The sequence below is a fragment of the Thalassophryne amazonica genome, chromosome 9 (assembly GCF_902500255.1).
Source record: "Thalassophryne amazonica chromosome 9, fThaAma1.1, whole genome shotgun sequence".
NCBI lineage: Eukaryota > Metazoa > Chordata > Actinopteri > Batrachoidiformes > Batrachoididae > Thalassophryne > Thalassophryne amazonica.
Window position 1 is genome coordinate 46,316,851 of NC_047111.1, and position 18,937 is coordinate 46,335,787.

An 18,937-nucleotide genomic window follows, 5' to 3' on the forward strand; every position below is an offset into this window, starting at 1 on the left:
CCATGAATTGCGTGTCATTTGAGCATCTTCGTAGTTTTTTGACGCTGCATGTAAAGATGGTCATACGAGGTCTGTCCGTAAAGTATAGGTCCTTTTTATTTTTTTCAAAAACTATATGGATTTCATTCATATGTTTTTACGTCAGACATGCTTGAACCCTCGTGCGCATGCGTGAGTTTTTCCACGCCTGTCGGTGACGTCATTCGCCTGTGAGCACTCCTTGTGGGAGGAGTCGTCCAGCCCCTCGTCGGAATTCCTTTGTCTGAGAAGTTGCTGAGAGACTGGCGCTTTGTTTGATCAAAATTTTTTCTAAACCTGTGAGACACATCGAAGTGGACATGGTTCGAAAAATTAAGCTGGTCTTCAGTGAAAATTTTAACAGCTGATGAGAGATTTTGAGGTGATTCTGTCGCTTTAAGGAATTTTCACGGTGCGAGACGTCGCGCAGCGCTCTCAGGCGGCGTCATCAGCCTGTTTCAATCTTAAAACCTCCACATTTCAGGCTCTGTTGATCCAGGACATCGTGAGAGAACAGAGAAGTTTCAGAAGAAGTCGGTTTCAGCATTTTATCAGGATATTCCACTGTTAAAGGAGATTTTTTTAATGAAAGACGTGCGGGCGGATTGCAGCGTCGGCTCGCAGCCGCCGCGATGCTCCGCCACAGGAAAAACACCTCCGTTGGAAGCCTTGAGGACAAGTTGGAACATGTCCAGCTGATAAACAATTTCTCATATACTCACTCCACTGAAAGCCATCAAAAGCCAATTGGATTTTAACAAATGGTTATCAACACGGAGGTGTTTTTCCTGTGCTGCCGCGCCGCGTCGGGACGCAGCCGACGCGGCGCGGCAGCACGTCTTTCATTAAAAAAATCTCCTTTAACAGTGGAATATCCGGATAAAATGCTGAAACCGACTTCTTCTGAAACTTCTCTGTTCTCTCACGACGTCCTGGATCAACAGAGCCTGAAATGTGGAGGTTTTAAGCTTGAAACAGGCTGATGACGCTGCCTGAGAGCGCTGAGCGACGTCTCGCACCGTGAAAAGTCCTTAAAGCGACAGAATCACCTCAAAATCTCTCATCAGCTGTTAAAATTTTCACTGAAAACCAGCTTAATTTTTCGAACCATGTCCACTTCGATGTGTCTCACAGGTGTAGAAAAAATTTTGATCAAACAAAGCGCTAGTCTCTCAGCAACTTCTCAGACAAAGGAATTCCGACGAGGGGCTGGACGACTCCTCCCACAAGGAGTGCTCACAGGCGAATGACGTCACCGACAGGCATGGAAAAACTCACGCATGCGCACGAGGGTGCAAGCATGTCTGACGTAAAAACATATGAATGAAATCCATATAGTTTTTGAAAAAAATAAAAAGGACCTATACTTTACGGACAGCCCTCGTATTTGTGTACTTTTCTGACAAATGGTCCTCTGTTTGATCCATGATCAAAATAAAGGTCTCCTTTGTTTATGCGCCGGGTCTGATCATGGTTTTAAAAAAAATATGTCTGGGTGTTTATTCAAGGAAATATGGTAGTCAAATTGAGGGCGCTGCACAGATCTAAAGAGTGAACCAAACAGATAAAACTTAAAGGGGAATTCAACATTTTTAATCGAGGATCTATTTTTACATTGTTTGTCGCTTTTTTTTCAAGATGGCGGCACGCATCGATGCAACAGCTTCTCTAGCTCCCGGTGTAGTCCTTAGTAAAAATAGTTTTAGCGGTGTTAGCAGCTCTAGTGTTCCGAGTAACACAACAAGCATAAAATACAGCTCCAAAGATTTGCTCCAGCTAAACAACAACTGCCGTCATGTCCGAATCCACCCAGACCTAAAGACAATGCTCGGCAGATTGACGATCCTGAGAGCGAGTCACAGCTGGAGGTGGCTCAGACCCAAGAGGAAGCACTGCGCACGCGGGTGAAAATGGGGAAAACGCGGAGGTTTGCTAAGCAACCTAAAAGCTAACGGCGGAAGACTGGCTATCCCGTCACTATTGCTATCCCACGTTGGTGCGCTGGATAACAAAATGGACTTGCTACGACTGAGATTACATCAGCGGGACATGCGGAGCTGCAGTGTTTATGTCCTGACGGAGATGTGGCTCAACAAAAACTTGCCGGACTCTGTCTTCGAACTACACAATACTCTTCCGTGCAGACAGAGACCAGCAGCACTCCGGTAAAACCAGAGGAGGAGCGCTGTGCATCTACATTAACAAAGGTTGGTGCACAAACTGTTCTGAGTTGGAAAGACACTGCTCTGAAGCTGTAGAATACCTTACAGTAAAATGCCGCCCTCACTATCTGCCGCGGGAATTTACAGCAGTGTTTATTGTGGCCGTCTACGTCCCCCCACGAGCTAATGCTAACGAAGCTCTGAAGCAGTTACATAACTTCATCAGCTTGCATCAAAATAAACATCCAGATGCGCTGTATGTAGTAACAGGGGACTTCAACCACATAAACCTGCAAGATATTTTCCCCAAGTTCCACCAGTATCCACCACACAAGGGGAAAACATGCTGGACAAAGTGTATACAAATATACATGGAGCTTACAGAGCAGCCCCCCACCCCCATCTCAGCGTCAGACCACATCTCACTCCTCATGCTTCCTGCTTACAGTCCAGTGTCGAAAAGCAGGGACACTGTCACAAAGACCATCTCTGTGTGGCCAACTGGTGCTGTGTCCATGCTTCAAGACTGCTTTGAGACCACCGACTGGCAAATGCTCAGAGCGGCTGCAACAACAGGGAGTAATGTGGACCTGGAGGAATACTCATTGACTGTGCACTGCTACATCCGGAGCTGCATAGACAATGTGACCACCTCCAAGACCATCACCATCAGGCCAAACCAGAAACCTTGGATGACCGGAAAGGTGCGCTCCCTGCTGAAAATATGTCATGCTGCATTCAAACAGAGCAATGCAACAGCACTCAGCGCAGCCAGAAGGAACCTGTCGGCGGGAATAAGAAGAGCTAAGTTCACATATGCCCTCAAGGTTCAAGGCCACCTCCAATCCAACGACCCACGGAGCATGTGGAGGGGCATCAAATGCATCACAGACTACAAAAACAATGTAGCACAGTGCTTTGCAGACCCAGCGCTCCTGGACACTCTGAATGCCTTTTATGCACGTTTTGAGGCGTCCAACACCACCACCCCCTCCCGAGTCCCTCCCTCCCCCAAAGACCCCCCAATCAGCAACATCACGACAGCTGAGGTGAGGAACGTGCTGCAGAGGATCAACCCCTGAAAGGCCCCGGGCCCTGACGGACTACCAGGGAGGGTCCTAAAAGACTGTGCACACCAGCTGTCTGAGGTTCTGGTGGATATATTCAACACCTCTCTGTCCCAAGCCAGAGTTCCGCCGTGCCTCAAGACATCAAGGATAATCCCTGTGCCAAAGACCTCTGCACTATCCTGCCTCAATGTCTACAGGCCAGTTGCACTCACCCCCATCACCACAAAGTGCTTTGAGACGCTGGTGATGAGGCGCCTGAAGCAGACCATCGATGTGACTGCAGATGAGCACCAGTACACGTACAGACAAAACCAGTCCACAGCTGATGCCATCTCCAACGTGGTGCACCAGGCCCTCTCCCACACAGAGAACAAGGACTCGTATGCAAGGCTGCTGTTCCTGGACTTCACTTCTGCGTTCAACACCATCATCCCACAGAAACCGGTTTCCAAGCTGGCTGAACTAGGAGCCCCCTCAGCACTGTGCAACTGGATCCTGGACTTCCTGACTGGGAGGCCACAGAGTGTCAGGATCAACACCACCTCATCCTCCACCATCATCCTGAACACTGGCTCACCCCAGGGTTGTGTGCTCAGTCCACTGCTGTACACATTGATGACCTTCGACTGCAGAGCCCAGCACAAGAATAATCTTGTTGTTAAGTTTGCAGACAATACAGCAGTGATTGGGCTCATTAGCCAAGGGGATGAGACAGTGTACAGGCGAGAAGTGGAGAACCTGACACGGTGATGCAGAGACAACAACCTCATCCTCAAGACCCAGAAGACCAAGGAGATATTTGTTGACTTCCGCAGGTCAGCCCTGACCATCCCCTCCCCCCCTCTACATTAACGGAGCAGCGGTAGAGATCGTCTCCTCCATCAGGTATCTTGGAGTCCACCTCTCCAACACTCTCACCTGGCACACCAACACCATGTCTGTCATCAATAAAGCCCACCAACGTCTCTATTTTTTGAGGAAATTGGGAACGGCCGGACTGAACACCAAGGTCCTGAGGGCCTTCTACAGCTGTGCAGTGGAGAGTGTCCTGTCCTGCTGCCTCCCTGTGTGGTATGGTGGTTGCATGGTGGCGGAGAAGAAAGCGCTGCAGCAAGTGGTGAAGTCTGCACAGAGGACCATGGGATGCAGCTTACCACCCATTGGGGACATCTACATCTCCAGATGTAGAGACAAAGTCACCTGCATCCTCCGAGACTCCACCCACCCTGCGCACAGTCTGTTCACACCCCTTCCCCCTGGAAGGAGGCTGTGCAGCATCCGGACAAAAACGTCCAGACTGAAAAACAGCTTCTACCCGAATGATGTCAGACTGTTGAACAGTTCGACATCCACCACCAAACTGTGAACATTGCACTACATGCACATTGTCACTTTCTTAATACTCTAATGCTGCTGCTGCTGCCGACCCTGTGCCTTGTATATATATTCTTTGGCCACAGGGGTGAGCATATTGCACATTGCAAACGTTTATATTGCAAGTTTATACAATAGATTAGGTTAAAAAAATTGTCCCAGTTAACTACACCAAGACCTGGAGAAACTGCATTTCATTCTGCCTGTAAGGGTCGAGTTACAAAAAAAGTGAGTCTGAGTCTGAGTCTAAGCTAATCTTTTCATTCCAGCCAAAACCACATTAAATTCAACGGCTCTCTGCCTTTCATTACAAGTCAGTATACAAATGATGAATGTTTATGAGTTCAATGGTACAAATATTTCATGAGGGGAAAGCTGGAATGTTCAATTCAAAGAGGCCTCATTGATTGGTACGTTCCAGCTTCCACTGAATTAAACATTCATTTCATTGAAAGAATGTAAAAACATTCATTATTTGTTTTATATAATGGCGAAAATAGATCCTTATCATCTGATATTATATTACTTTATAAATTACAGAAAAGGGACTGACATTTTAGTGTGCGTTACCGGTGCTTTGACATCGACAGTCTAACATGATCTTTAAATAGGAGTCCAAAATTGTTCTCAGTAAACCTGGAAAAACAGTTACATAGTTCAGAAATAATTCTGACAATGTAGTCTGTCATGCCACCAAAAGAAACAAAGACATTGTGTACTTCCCCAGTCTAGTGAAAAATCACGCCAGAAATTTGTACAGGTTTTCATCATAATAGCTCTTCATGACTCCAGACATCTTTTGGCATAGTGCAATTAATTAGCATGTTCAAATCATCATCTGGCAACAAAATACGAATAAACTCTGCCATGTTAAGCTAAACACTGCCCCCACTGGTGTGTGCATGGGCGGGGTTCGCAGCATGCAATGGTGCAAAATGTATGGAACCAAATTTGCATGGTAAATGGAACGAATAATCCATGTCACATGACATACAAAGCACCACTCAGATTTGTCATCTGATTGGTGCTTGTATGTCACGTGACATGGATTATTCGTTTTATTCGGATCCACTCAGCTGTTATATAATAATAAATAATTGACTTGTAATGCCTCAGTGGAGTGCACCATAACCAAATCGGACCCCTGTGGTGAACCAATTTCTTGCAAAAAATGGTTCATCCCCAAGAATAAAGTTGTATTTTTAATAAATATTTTGAAGAATTTTCTAAAAATGCTTTTCAGTTTGTCAGATTTACAGACAAAATATTTTTACATGCAGCCCTGTAAACAAATATGTGACACATTCTGAAAGCTGAGACTGTTGTAAACATTTTGATATGGAACACATAGGCATTATACGTACTTTTTAAAAAGCAATTATTGAAAGTAGGGTCAAATCTAGGAAATATCCCCCACCACCACAGTGGATTAAAGAAACACTGTTGCACCCGAGCAAATATTTGATCAAATGTTTTGAATGAATGAATTAATTAATGACTTCATTTGTCCCTATACCACCATGAAATATACCAAATGAAAAGCCCAATCATTGACATTAACTTTGTTCATAATAATTATAAGTGCTCGAATTATTTGATTGAACCAAATTGAACCACTTACTTAATCTATTTCCTCAAACTGTAAAAAAAACAAAACAAAAGTGCAACTCTATGGGCCCCTTCAATTTGGTCGAGTTGTGCATAAAGTGCGCATGAAGCAGGAATCATATGCAAAACATGTAAAATCGCAGCTGCCTCATACACCTGTTGCTACAACTATTTGCACACACCAGCGGCTGAAACACAGAGTGTGCACTGTGGGAGCGCATTGAACCCTCTCGTGGCAGGTATCAGCCAAATTCCAGCTGACACACATTAACATCTAACACCACTCACATGGCACTCACATGGAAAATGTGTGGCCATTCGTACTATCATCACAAAAACAGTCTGCACAGTCTGTGGAGATGGATGTGAAATTTGTCTAAGTGCCCCACGACTGTGAAGTTGCCTAGTGCACATGTGCAAGCCAGAGTGTCGGCTCTCCCCACAATATTCAATTCAATTCATATTTATTTATATAGCACATTTAAAACACAGCTGCAGCTGACCAAAGTGCTTCACAATAATAGCAATACAAAAGTGTAAAATATTACAAAGGAAAATAATAAAAATAAAAAAATAAAAAAAATCTAAAAATACAGAGCAAAATAGCAGAGCAAAGCATACACCACTTAGCCAGTGTCGAAAGCCAGGGAGAAGAGATGAGTTTTCAGTCTGGACTTAAACTGTCCCACCGACTCTGAGGACCTGACAGTCAGCGGAAGATCGTTCCAGAGTCGTGGTGCTGCGACAGAAAAGGCTCTATCACCTCTGGATTTAAGCCTGGCTTTAGGAACAGCCACGAGAAGCTGGTCAGCTGACCTCAGAGCCCTACTTGGAGTGTACGGCTGCAAGAGCTCATTCAGATACACTGGGCCTATACAGTGCAGACACTTAAAAACAATCAGCAAAACTTTATATTTAACATGAAAGCCGACAGGGAGCCAGTGTAAGGTGCAGAGCACAGGGGTGATGTGCTCATGCTTCCTTGTTTTAGTCAAAAGGTGGGCTGCAGCATTCTGTACACTCTGCAGGCGCTGTAGAGAGTGCTGGTCCAACCCAACATAGAGAGCATTACAATAATCCAGACGTGACGTTATAAATGCATGGATAGCTCTTTCAAAATCAACTCGAGTAAAATAAGATTTAATCTTGGAAAGAGTCCTCAGCTGAAAAAAGCTGGCCCTGATGACAGAGCTGATGTGTTTATCAAATCTGAACAATGGGTCAACTATCACCCCTAGATTTTTTACAAAATGGCGGCAAAAAGTGGACAGAGGACCAATAACACTGTCGTCCTTGTAGAGTGTCACTTTGCCCGAACACTAAAATCTCAGTTTTATTTTTATTAAGATTCAGAAAATTAGCTCTCATCCAGACTTGTACATCATTCAGACAGTCCTGTAGTATTTTTACAGCAGCCCGGGTATCGCAGGAAGTTACAGGAAGGTAAATCTGAATGTCGTCTGCAAAACAATGAAAACAGACTTTGTGCTTTTTAAAAACAGACCCAAGAGGGATCATGTACAAAGCAAAGAGAAGTGGTGCTAAAATTGAGCCCTGGGGCACACCATATTTAAGAGGAGACACAGAGGAAGAGTACTGTCCTACATTAACAGAAAAACTTCTGTTGGAAAGATAGGACCGAAACCAATTTAGCGCTGAACCCTTAATACCTATGTGCGTCTCGAGGCGAGTCACAAGGACACTGTGGTCCACTGTGTCAAAGGCTGCAGATAAATCTAAAAACAGAAGAACCGCAGAGTTCCCAGCATCAACAGTTGATTTTAGCCATTTCATGCTCCTGTTACAAGACATTGTCGTGCAGTGGTAAAGTTTCCATCTGGTAGTCAGAGTGTGTGGGTTCAAATCCTGTGGCATTTGTTTCTTTTTATTTAAGCAGGGTTATTTCACCTCGGCCTTCTGTATTGGTCCCCTTTTATGTATTGTTTATATCAACCCAGTGATATTAACTAATATACAGCTGGTTTTTATTTTATTTTCCTCTACATCAGCGGTGCAATGTGGTGCACCTCGTCCCATGGAACACAGTGCGAGCAGCTGCAACAGCTTGCACTGTGTTTCTGCTTGAAAGACACCATCGCATGCACAAATTGTCGCAACAGCATCATGCACACCTGCCCGTTGGAGCAATGTTTCGTGGTGCGCTCATACGAGCTCTACCGTCGTGAGTCACCCTGAGTTGTACATATTCGCACTATGTGTGAAGGGGCCCTATGATTTGAGTTGTGCTGCTTTAGTGTGTCTACAGTATACGAACAACCACTCCCATAAGATCTCACAAGTAAAGAAGAGTACAGCAGGTCCTGAATAGTAGTTGGCCAGAACAACATGAACTGTGGGCTTGTTTTTCTTCGAGTAGACTTGGAGTTATGTCTGTAATGGCATCCAGTATGCCAAATCCCAATGCCTATCTGTAGTGGATCAGCTTTGGTGACCCCAAACAATTGGGGGCAGCTGAAAGATTAAAAAAAAAAAAATACTGTTGCAAGATACATGTCTTATTGCCTCTCCAAAAAAATTGTTAAAACACAAAGAACATTTCCCAGGATGTTATTTGTCTGAGGTCACAACCTGCATCAATTTCCCAAAATGATCCTAAAACTCCAACTAAAACAGAGCTAGACTAAGTGCAAATGAACTCAAATGTTTTAAAGCATTTTTTTTTAACTTTGATAATTCTGGCTATGAATGCATCTCAAATTTGAATATTTCATAAAGAAACACACACACACATGCACACACGCACACACACAATAATATGGGGAAAAAATGCAAAGTGTTTCGTAATAAATTTAGAAAGACAATGTGTTGAGGAACATCTTGTATAGTTAATTCTTGTTGCATAACCTGTCAGAGAGCTGTCCTGAAATGAAGGCACCAATAAAAATGCCACAGTAGAAGACGGAAGATGTCAGTGGTACTTTCCAACTCTCATCACATACCAGGTCCCACTGCAAAAACAACAGGACAAAGAACAGATTTGTTGAACAAAACCTGATACAAAACCCTGTGAAACTGTCGGCTATAAAGAGCCGGAGACAGACATACACTGAAAAAAGTGAAACAGCAGTGCACTTCATTCAAAGTACTTATTTACACTGGTGTAATGGAAAATTGTGGTTTCCAGTTTAAATCTGATGGAATCACTTTGCATCAAAGCAAGTCTTAAGCTTTCTTGTCAAACCTTATAATATTACTTTGATGAGAGAGATAATTCTACATTAAAGCAGTCTTTGGGTGTCACGTGATCACACTATGACATCTGATGTCATAACGCTTCGGTACCTGAAAGTTTTTGATGTCAGCCATTACCTCGCTTCGCAAGAGCAGCATCGTCTACCTCGTGCTGGAAAGTTCTATAAGGTAAGAGTTTGAATTTGTGTGTTTTCATGTACATTAATGTTTAGTACAAGAACAGACCACAACTTTACTAACCGTCTAAAATACTTCTACACTGCGCTCCTTTAACAAGGTAACTTTCAAAAACTTGAACTGGCGAGCTAATTAATATTTCTTTCTCACATCTTTGGTAATTTGGTTATTTTGCAGCTGGACTGAAAGCGCGGGACGCACAGGAGCCTAAAATATCGCTGGAGTGTGCACGATGCCCGCACCTTTCAGTGGCTGCCCCACCTCACAGACCCGGAGCTGCAGCAGACTCTGGGCGGGAGGCGAGCGTGTTTGACCATTTGATAAGCACTGCTTCTGTCCCTCTTATCCATCAAACTGTAGTTCAGCACTTGCAGAATGGTAGCTGTCGTGTAGATGAAACAGTTGTGCAAGATCTAGTATCTGCTATTTGTAAATCACATCCAGTTGCAGCCACTCTTGGAAGTCATGGCTCACTTTCCACTGCTTGGAAGAGAAAGACATACTATAAGAAACATTTTGATATTGTTGAACCTGTAGAATTTGTCCTCGACAGCCAAAACAGAAAATCATTTCAATACATCTCTATACTAAAATCCTTACAGCAGATTTTAAGATGTGAAAATTATCTGGATATTGCCATCAATTTAAAATATCCCCATCAAATTCAGTCAGATGAAATACAGTACAAGTCATTATGATGGTAGTAATTACAAAGAAAATGTATTTTTTTCAAACGCGTGTGCTATTTCAATTTATTTGTATTTAGACGACTTTGAAATTTGTAACCCTCTTGGTACCTCCAGAAGAAAATATAAAGTCTGTGGGGTATATTGGACTTTGGGTAAGTTACCTACTACTTGTCACTCATCACTGGCTAATATACATTTAGCAGCACTAATTCACAGTGAGGATGTCAAGTACTATGGTTATGATGCTGTATTGAAGCCCTTATTGCAGGATCTTATAATATTAGAACAAGAAGGTCTGTTTATAGCCAAATTAGGAAAAAATGTGAAAGGCTTTGTTCATATATATATATATATATATATATATATATATATATATATATATATATATATATATATATATATATATATATATATATATATATATATATATATATAGTGTGCCGCGACCAGGATGAAAACCACACTGCTCCTCCTGAATCCGAGGTTTATATATTTATATATATATATATATATAAACCTCGCATTGTGAGGAGCAGTGTGGTTTTCGTCCTGGTTGCGGCACACTGGACCAGCTCTACACGCTCCATCGGGTGCTTGAGGGTTCATGGGAGCTCTCCCAACCAGTCCACATGTGTTTTGTGGATCTGGAGAAGGCGTTCGAGCGTGTCCCTCGGGGCACCCTGTGGGGAGTGCTCCGGGAGTACTGGGTCCGGGGTCCTTTGCTAAGGGATATCCGGTCCCTGTACGACCGCAGCAGGAGCTTGGTTCGCATTGCCGGTAGTAAGTCAAACCTGTTTCCAGTGCACGTGGCCTCCACCAGGGCTGCCCTTTGTCACCGGTTCTGTTCATTATTTTTATGGACAGAATTTCTAGGCGCAGCCAGGCTGTAGAGGGGGTCTGGTTTGGGAACCACAGAATCTCGTCTCTGCTGTTTGCGGATGATGTGGTTCTGTTGGCTTCGTCAAATCAGGACCTTCAGCGTGCACTGGGGTGGTTTGCAGCCGAGTGTGAAGCGTCCGGGATGAAAATCAGCACCTCCAAATCCGAGGCCATGGTTCTCGACCGGTGTCGTGGTCTGAGTTTGCGCCGGTCTCATTTTACCAAGCGCATGCGCCAATCAATTTTTTTTCGCGGTCAACTTCCGGGAGGTCTAGATTTACCATTTCTTGTGGCGATCTTCAACTGAGCAGATGTATTTTGAAATAACTGCATTTCCACACACTTTTGATTCAGAAAACTTGAAGTGGGACATAAATTCAGACTTGCAGGCTGGAAATTTCAGACTAGCTAGGTAACTAGTAACCAGAATTATAATGGTTAAATCAATAAGCATCAATAGAAAGTGACAGGATTTACTTGTGGTTCCAATTCAAAAAATTATATAATATATTTGCTTGGCAAATTTGGACCAGGGTCAATAACACACAAGTCTCAATATACCAAGATGGTAAAATCAGACTGGTGGTAAGTTCAGACTGTGGCTGCTACAGTCTAATTTTACCTGGTAAATTCAGACTGGTGGTAATCTCAGACACCGGAAAAAGGTGCTTTGCCCTCTTCAGGTCGGTGGAGTGTCCTTGCCTCAAGTGGAGGAGTTTAAGTATCTCGGGGTCCTGTTCACGAATGAGGGACGGATGGAGCGTGAGATCGATAGATGGATCGGTGCAGCATCTGCAGTGATGCGGTCACTGTATCGGACCGTCGTGGTGAAGAGAGAGCTGAGTAGGGGGGCAAAGCTCTTGATTTACCGATCGATCTACATTCCGATCCTCACCTATGGTCATGAGATTTGGCTCATGACCGAAAGAACGAGATCGCGAGTACAAGCGGCCGAGATGAGTTTCCTCCGCAGGGTGGCTGGGTGCTCCCTTAGAGATAGGGTGAGGAGCTCGGTCACTCGGGAGGAGCTCGAAGTCGAGCCGCTGCTCCTCCACATCGAAAGGAGTCAGTTGAGGTGGCTCGGGCATCTTTTCCGGATGCCCCCTGGACGCCTCGCTGGAGAGGTGTTCCGGGCACGTCCCAGTGGAAGGAGGCCCCGGGGAAGACCCAGGACACTCTCGGCTGGCTGGCTAAGGAGTATTTGGTGAGTGATTTTGAAACAATATAATCTCAATATATTATATCGTGGAATGTGTAATTTGTGTCTATAACACTGATATACAATTTTTTGGAAGTTGCCTGCATCAGAAATAGGACCTGCAAATTTTGGTTTAGTTTAATGAGATGAATGCAAATATCACAATAAGGTTTAATGCAGAAATTACTGTACTGGGTGTTCAAAACTTTGGTGGCCGTCGCCGACAACCAGCGACATGCAGAACCCCGCAAGTAAGAGAAATCCAGATGTAATTTCCTGCATTCTGGTGCATTTTAGACAACTATTTTCAGATTCTGTTGTCCAAAATCAGCTTCTTATGCATGCAAAATGCATTTTAAACAAGGAATTTTATGGGACCCCTTTCTAATTGGGGCCTCTCAGCGATTGCCCAATTAGCCCACCTCTATAGTTACAGCCCTGCAACTACATAATGCGGAAAATAAACATTATGCATAGTATTTAACAACTTGAGGACATTTAGACACACAGCTCAGGAACCTGAGCTATCCAGGTGAGCTGAAACACACCTTTGATGTACTACAGAAGATCTTTATGGAGATCGAGCCAGAGAAAATGACTCGCAAAGTGCTCAGCCTCAGTGCTAAACTGTGAAACTTCAATTTGCCAAGAGAAATGTTTGGATCTGGTGTGTTTTGTTCAGTTTTAGAGCTTGTGTTCCAGAATAATGTATCACTGTTAAAAGGTGGAAACAACTTGAAAACTAAAGTAACAGTCTTTATGATTTTGTTTTATTATTGACATAAGTGATGTTTGTGTTAAAAATGTAATAATTTAGTAATGCATAGATGACCAAGCTTTGATTACAGTTTGCACTACAAGCCATTAAACATTTTTTTTAATTTAGATTTCTTGATCTCACATTTGTATTTGGTCAGCATAATTTTCTGTTTTTGCATTCATTCATACATTTGTCCTTGGACATTGTTAAAGATTTTTTGTTACATCTCCTAATGGCTGTTACATATGAAGAGTTCAGATGCAAAACTCAGTATCTCCAAAACCATAAATTTTTAGTTGACGCCAACATGTACTTGGCTGTCAAGTGGATCATCGGTGTGCAAAATATGAAAGAATTTGAACAAACGTTTTCATTTTATTGATGAAAGTCTGTGGATTTCCGCATAGGGTTTCCTTTAAATCTTCATTTTCAACTGCATTTTTCTCCATTTGGAAAAAAATAAAGGACTTACTGGGTTTTGCATCTGAACTCTTCATATTTCAAGTGTTGCATGCGTTATTGCTAAACTAATTTGAATTGTTACACGGATGTGGGAATAATACTCCGTTTTGTCTTTAAGCATATAAATATACATTTTTTCCAAGTATAGCGACATTTGCACACTGGAGACTGTTCTGCACTTAATAGCTTGGACATTTTAGGAATAAAAATGTTTAGACCACAAGTACTTTGTGTAAGCATTATGTGGATGTTAGTTGAAATGTTTAAAGAAATTTATTTTTGTTCCTCAAATGCTTATGTGGACAGCACATGCAGGCAATTTGTGTGCTAACTGCTAAAATCATTGTTGATTGCTGGCAATATATGCACTACAATAAAGCGTCAAGGTTCTTTGAAGATTTTTGGGGATCTTTATTTATGGAAAGTGAGTTAAGTGCACTCCATCCTGCAGCACCTGGACTCCCCAGGAACCTACGCTAGGATCCTGTTTGTGGACTTCAGCTCTGCATTCAACACTATCCTTCTGGCTTTGCTCCAGGACAAGCTTTCTCTGCTCCACGTGCCCGACTCCACCTGCAGGTGGATCACAGACTTCCTGACGGACCGGAGTCAGCGTGTGAGGCTGGGAAAGGATGTCTCGAACACTCGGGCTCTCAGCACAGGATCTCCACAGGGCTGTGTCCTTTCCCCTCTGCTCTTCTCCCTCTACACTAACTGCTGCACCTCCAGCCATGACTCTGTAAAGCTCATCAAGTTTGCGGACGACACCACCCTCATCAGACTCATTTCTGATGGGGATGAGTCTGCCTACAGGAGGGAGGTGGACCGGCTGGTGACCTGGTGCAGCAGCAACAACTTGGAGCTCAGTGCCCAGAAAACAGTGGAGATGATCGTGGACTTCAGGAAAGCTACAGCTCCCCCCCCCGCCCTCCCTCACCCTCACCAACAGCCCCATCACCACTGTGGACTGGCACCGCTTCCTCTTCACCACCATCACCCAGGACCTCAAGTGGGAGTCAACCATCAGCTCCCTCATCAAGAAGGCCCAGAAGAGGATGTTCTTCCTGCAGCAGCTGAAGAAGGCCAAGCTGCCTGTCCAGCTGATGGTGCAGTTCTACACGGCCATCATCAAGTCCATCCTCTGCTCCTCCATCACGGTGTGGTACGCCGGGGCCACAGCCAGGGACAGACACAGACTGCAATACATTGTGGCCTCTGCTGAGAAGGTGATCGGCTGTAGCCTTCCATCTCTCCACGACCTGCACGTCTCCAGGACTCTGGGCCGAGCAGGTCGGATCACAGCTGACCCTTCTCACCCTGCACACGGTCTATTCGAACCACTCCCCTCAGGCAGGAGGCTACAGTCCATCCGGACCAGAACCTTCCACCATAAGAACAGTTTCTTCCCCTCTGCCGTTAGACTCATGAACACCTCATAACTCAGTCACCTTAAGCTTAACTCTGTCACTTTATCATTTTATCACGGGTCACTTTAGACAAATGTACTTGGTTTTTAATTGCACTCCTCCCACTGCACTGTTTTTCTGTTGCACACAACCTTTCATATTTCATGTTTTATCTTATTTTAGCACAGATTTTATATTTTATCTTAGCATTTTATATTGCTTTCTGCTTAATGTTGCACCATTATATCAAAGCAAATTCCTAGTCTGTGAATCCTGTTCATTGGCAATGGCAATAAACTTCTTCTGATTCTGATTCTGATTAAGCATTGACTTAAACAGGATACTATTAGATTCATTTGAAGTACAAAGAAACAGTGGTAACAGTAATTGTGCAAATCTAGATTTTGTCCTTGACCAACTATGTGTTATTATATTAACCTAAATATTTTAACTATGGAGTAATCAGAAATTATAGTTTGTTCTAAGTAAGAAATTCATCTTGAACAAAAATAATCTAATTACTTGTAACAAAATTACATCAATTTTATTCTTTTTTTTTTCAAAGTAAAAAAATCAATTTGTTTACATGGAGCTAAAAATATTAGATTTTTCCAATTTGAAAAAATTGAAACAAAGTAAATTAGGTGGCATATAGTCTTTAATACAACTTATCTTTTTAATTTGTGTGAATGTACATTTTTGTCTTGTGGGAATGTAAGATTTTGATTGACATTAAATTAAAATTTATGGTTTCAACCAAAGCTTAAATATAATTTGAGATAAGCTAAACTATTCAACTTATTTTATAAATTTCAAAGTAAAATCTTTCATTGGATTTAATTGTAAATCTCCATTTTATCAAAATGAAATAATTTGGTTGTATCAAAGTGAAAAATGAACCTTGTTCATTGAAACAAATAAACTTTTTTTATTTGAACTAATGCAATTTTTTGTGTTTGAGAAAACTAATATTTTTGGTTGACATTAAATCGAAATGTATGGTTTTAACCAAATCATAAATATACATTATGAAAAACTAAAAAAAATTAGCTGTAACAAATTACATCAATTTTTTTTTAAGTTGATCCAAAGTATCTCAGTATTTCAGTGTATGTTGATCAGCAAAATGCGAGAATTTTACTTGGAAACCAAATTAAAGTTGTATTAAAACCAACCATGTTGTATTTGTAGACAAAAAGCAGCCCATATTTCATCATAACAGACGGAGGAAGTGAGTGATCAGAGCACCGCGGCTGCACGAGCTGCTAGCTGATACGTTCATTGTGCCTCAGTCATTTCAAAGCATGCCTCGTTTCTGCTTAAAACAGCCTCATTTCTGCTTAAAACTGACTTCAGAATGATTTAAGAGGTTTTACTTTGTCATCTGATGGTTAATAATCCCATTAATCCATTTGATTGCTTTGGGTGAAGAGAATTCATCACTGTCGAGACAATCAGTGTCGAGATGGATGTGAAATTTGTATAAGTGCCCCCACGACTGTGAAGTTGCCAAGTTCACATGTGGCATGCCAGAGTGTCTGCTCCCCCCACAACACATGTGCATGTGGTTTGTGCACCCACCCCAACACATGGCGTGCATGTGGTTTGTGTGCTCTCCACAGGCGAGGCGCTGCTCATCTGATCACAGAGTGACACCTTGGTACCGTGTTTTGACAGACATGCGTCTGTGTGTGCTTGCTGTCTTCATGTGGAAATACATAAAAGCATATATTGCTTTTGCGATGGGCTGGAGAGCATGCACAGCGTGCACATTGACAGGCTGCCCCAGGTGATATGGACCATCACATCATGACACACAGCGGACTGAACACGCAGCGGTCTGGACACGTGGGTGGGGCGGCTGGACACACCGGGTTCAGTAGATATGGACATGATAGGAGAGCACTGCTCCATTCATGTCATTTCATGACTGTATGTCTGTGACCATGGGTCATGGGTCATCTACAGAGGAACAGATGGTTCATACTTGAATTGTCAGCTTGATAAGAGGGATTCAATAAAATGCGGTGTTTTTTATGGTGTGTGGTTTTATTTTTTTATAAATACGTCCATCTCATTATTGATTTCAGGCATTTTTCCGCACCTTTTACAGGCCAACGATGGTAGCGCAGTGATGAAGTTTCTGGCTGGCAATCAGAGCTTTTGCAAATTGCAGGTTTGAATCCCGTGGGAGGCATGTATTTTTTTTTTTTTCACAGCAGCTGCGCGATGTGATTACACATGCTCCAGCTGCACTCGTGCATGAAACCGTCGTTCAGACCTGCCTCCTTTCGGCTCATTGTTTTCGTGGTTTGCTCATACGAGCTGTTCCGCTGTGATTCTCCTTGATTTGTACCTATTAGTACTATGTGTGAAGGGACCCTTAAATAAGTGCAGAACATCACAAACCTCTGACACAGTGGTAGAAATGTAGATGCTGTGGTCGTATTCCCAGCCGTCCAGACAGCCTTCTTGCTGCACATTAGAAAGGTTCACATCAACACTGGGGATCAGTCCTCTGTCTGAGAAATTCTGGATCAGATCTAGTTTGTATCTGAAGCACTTGCTGGGCACCAGATCTCCGGTCTGACTGTCCTCCTCCAGCGGGATGCTGACATTCTTCCAGGCAGCAGTGAGGTTGGAGTGTGCGGGAATGATGCACCGGTGGAGTGGTGTGTCACTGACAAATACAACAGAAACTACATTGAGTCCATGTGAGAGGATGATTAAACCGAGGAGGAAAAACACCTGCAGCTGGAAAGGTCCCCACTCCCCGAGGAAGGCTGTGGCAGCCTCATAGTCCGTCATGTTTGCTGTAGGAGGGCAGTGAGGAGAGGAACACTGGAGTTTATATGGACATTCACCCCACCTCCACCCGCGACACATTACTGATGAATTTTAATGTATGAGCAATGCTTGACAAATGATTAACAAACCATTAATTAATAGCTTATAAATGCTTAAGAAATACATGTATCTATTACAAAGTACTCTCCATTCCAGTAGTATGTTTGCGCACAAAATGTTTGTTTATCAGTGACAATTCTGTCTGGCCAAGAGTGGTTTATACATGTGAGCTTTGAGCCCATTGTACTGTGTTCCTAAAGCTGGCAATTATTCATGAATTCAAGGTTAAGTGGTTCATTTCTATGTCCATATTTAGTTGAGCAAAACAAAAGGACGTTTCTGGAGTTGGTACATGTGTAAACAAGATACATTGTTCTTTCACATTTTGAGAATTAGTTCTGAGTTGACAAGGATAAGGATGGATTTCTTGTGTAAAATTCATGCTTTTCAATAACAGGTACAACTATAACCAAGGATAGCATATTTTAGTACAAATACACTTATTTTCAGTGTGGTCCTCTATAAAGTCAAATGCAAGATTAAAACAACACGGTTAAAAAAAAAGAAAAAGAAAAAACAAATGTGAACACAAGCGACATTACACAGTGGGTCAAATAAGTACTGAAAACATTACCATTTTTCTCACTAAATATATTTTGAATGGTGCAATTGACATGACCAGGTGTTAGTAACTAACGACCCAAGTAGTCCAAAACTGCAAAGAAACTAAACCATAGATGTCCATAAACTAGGTTTTGTGTAAAAATGTGAGAAAAAGTATTGAACACCTGAAGAAAGGGAGGTGCAAAAAGGCATGGCAACACTGTTGCCAACTCCTCAGTAAGGAAAGTCACTATTGGCTGTCATAATGGTTGCTAGAAGTTGCAAATTAATGTCATCACCTTAATGTGCATGTAATTGTTCTTGGCCATAGGAGAGAGGAATAATGTTGGGGGCGGGGGGGGGCAAAAGTGAGCAAAAAACACCCTAAATATGTTTAGAACTACAAATTAAATTTCTTCTGTTGATTCTTGGGCTTGGAACTGACAAGTGACCGAAAAAGTTACTTGAGGG

At 42.8% G+C, this 18,937-nt stretch overlaps 1 protein-coding gene across 1 annotated transcript; it reads right to left on the minus strand.

Moving 5' to 3' along the window:
* Positions 1 to 9,053: 9,053 nt before the first annotated feature.
* On the minus strand, positions 9,054 to 17,850 carry LOC117517074 (solute carrier family 22 member 5-like). The gene is made up of 2 exons (XM_034177991.1): positions 17,426 to 17,850; positions 9,054 to 9,201 (listed from the first exon to the last, which is right to left on the minus strand). The coding sequence occupies exons 1-2, from the start codon at positions 17,822 to 17,824 to the stop codon at positions 9,079 to 9,081; spliced, it is 522 nt and encodes a 173-aa protein (XP_034033882.1). The 5' UTR covers positions 17,825 to 17,850; the 3' UTR covers positions 9,054 to 9,078.
* Between the last annotated feature and the right edge of the window lie 1,087 nt (positions 17,851 to 18,937).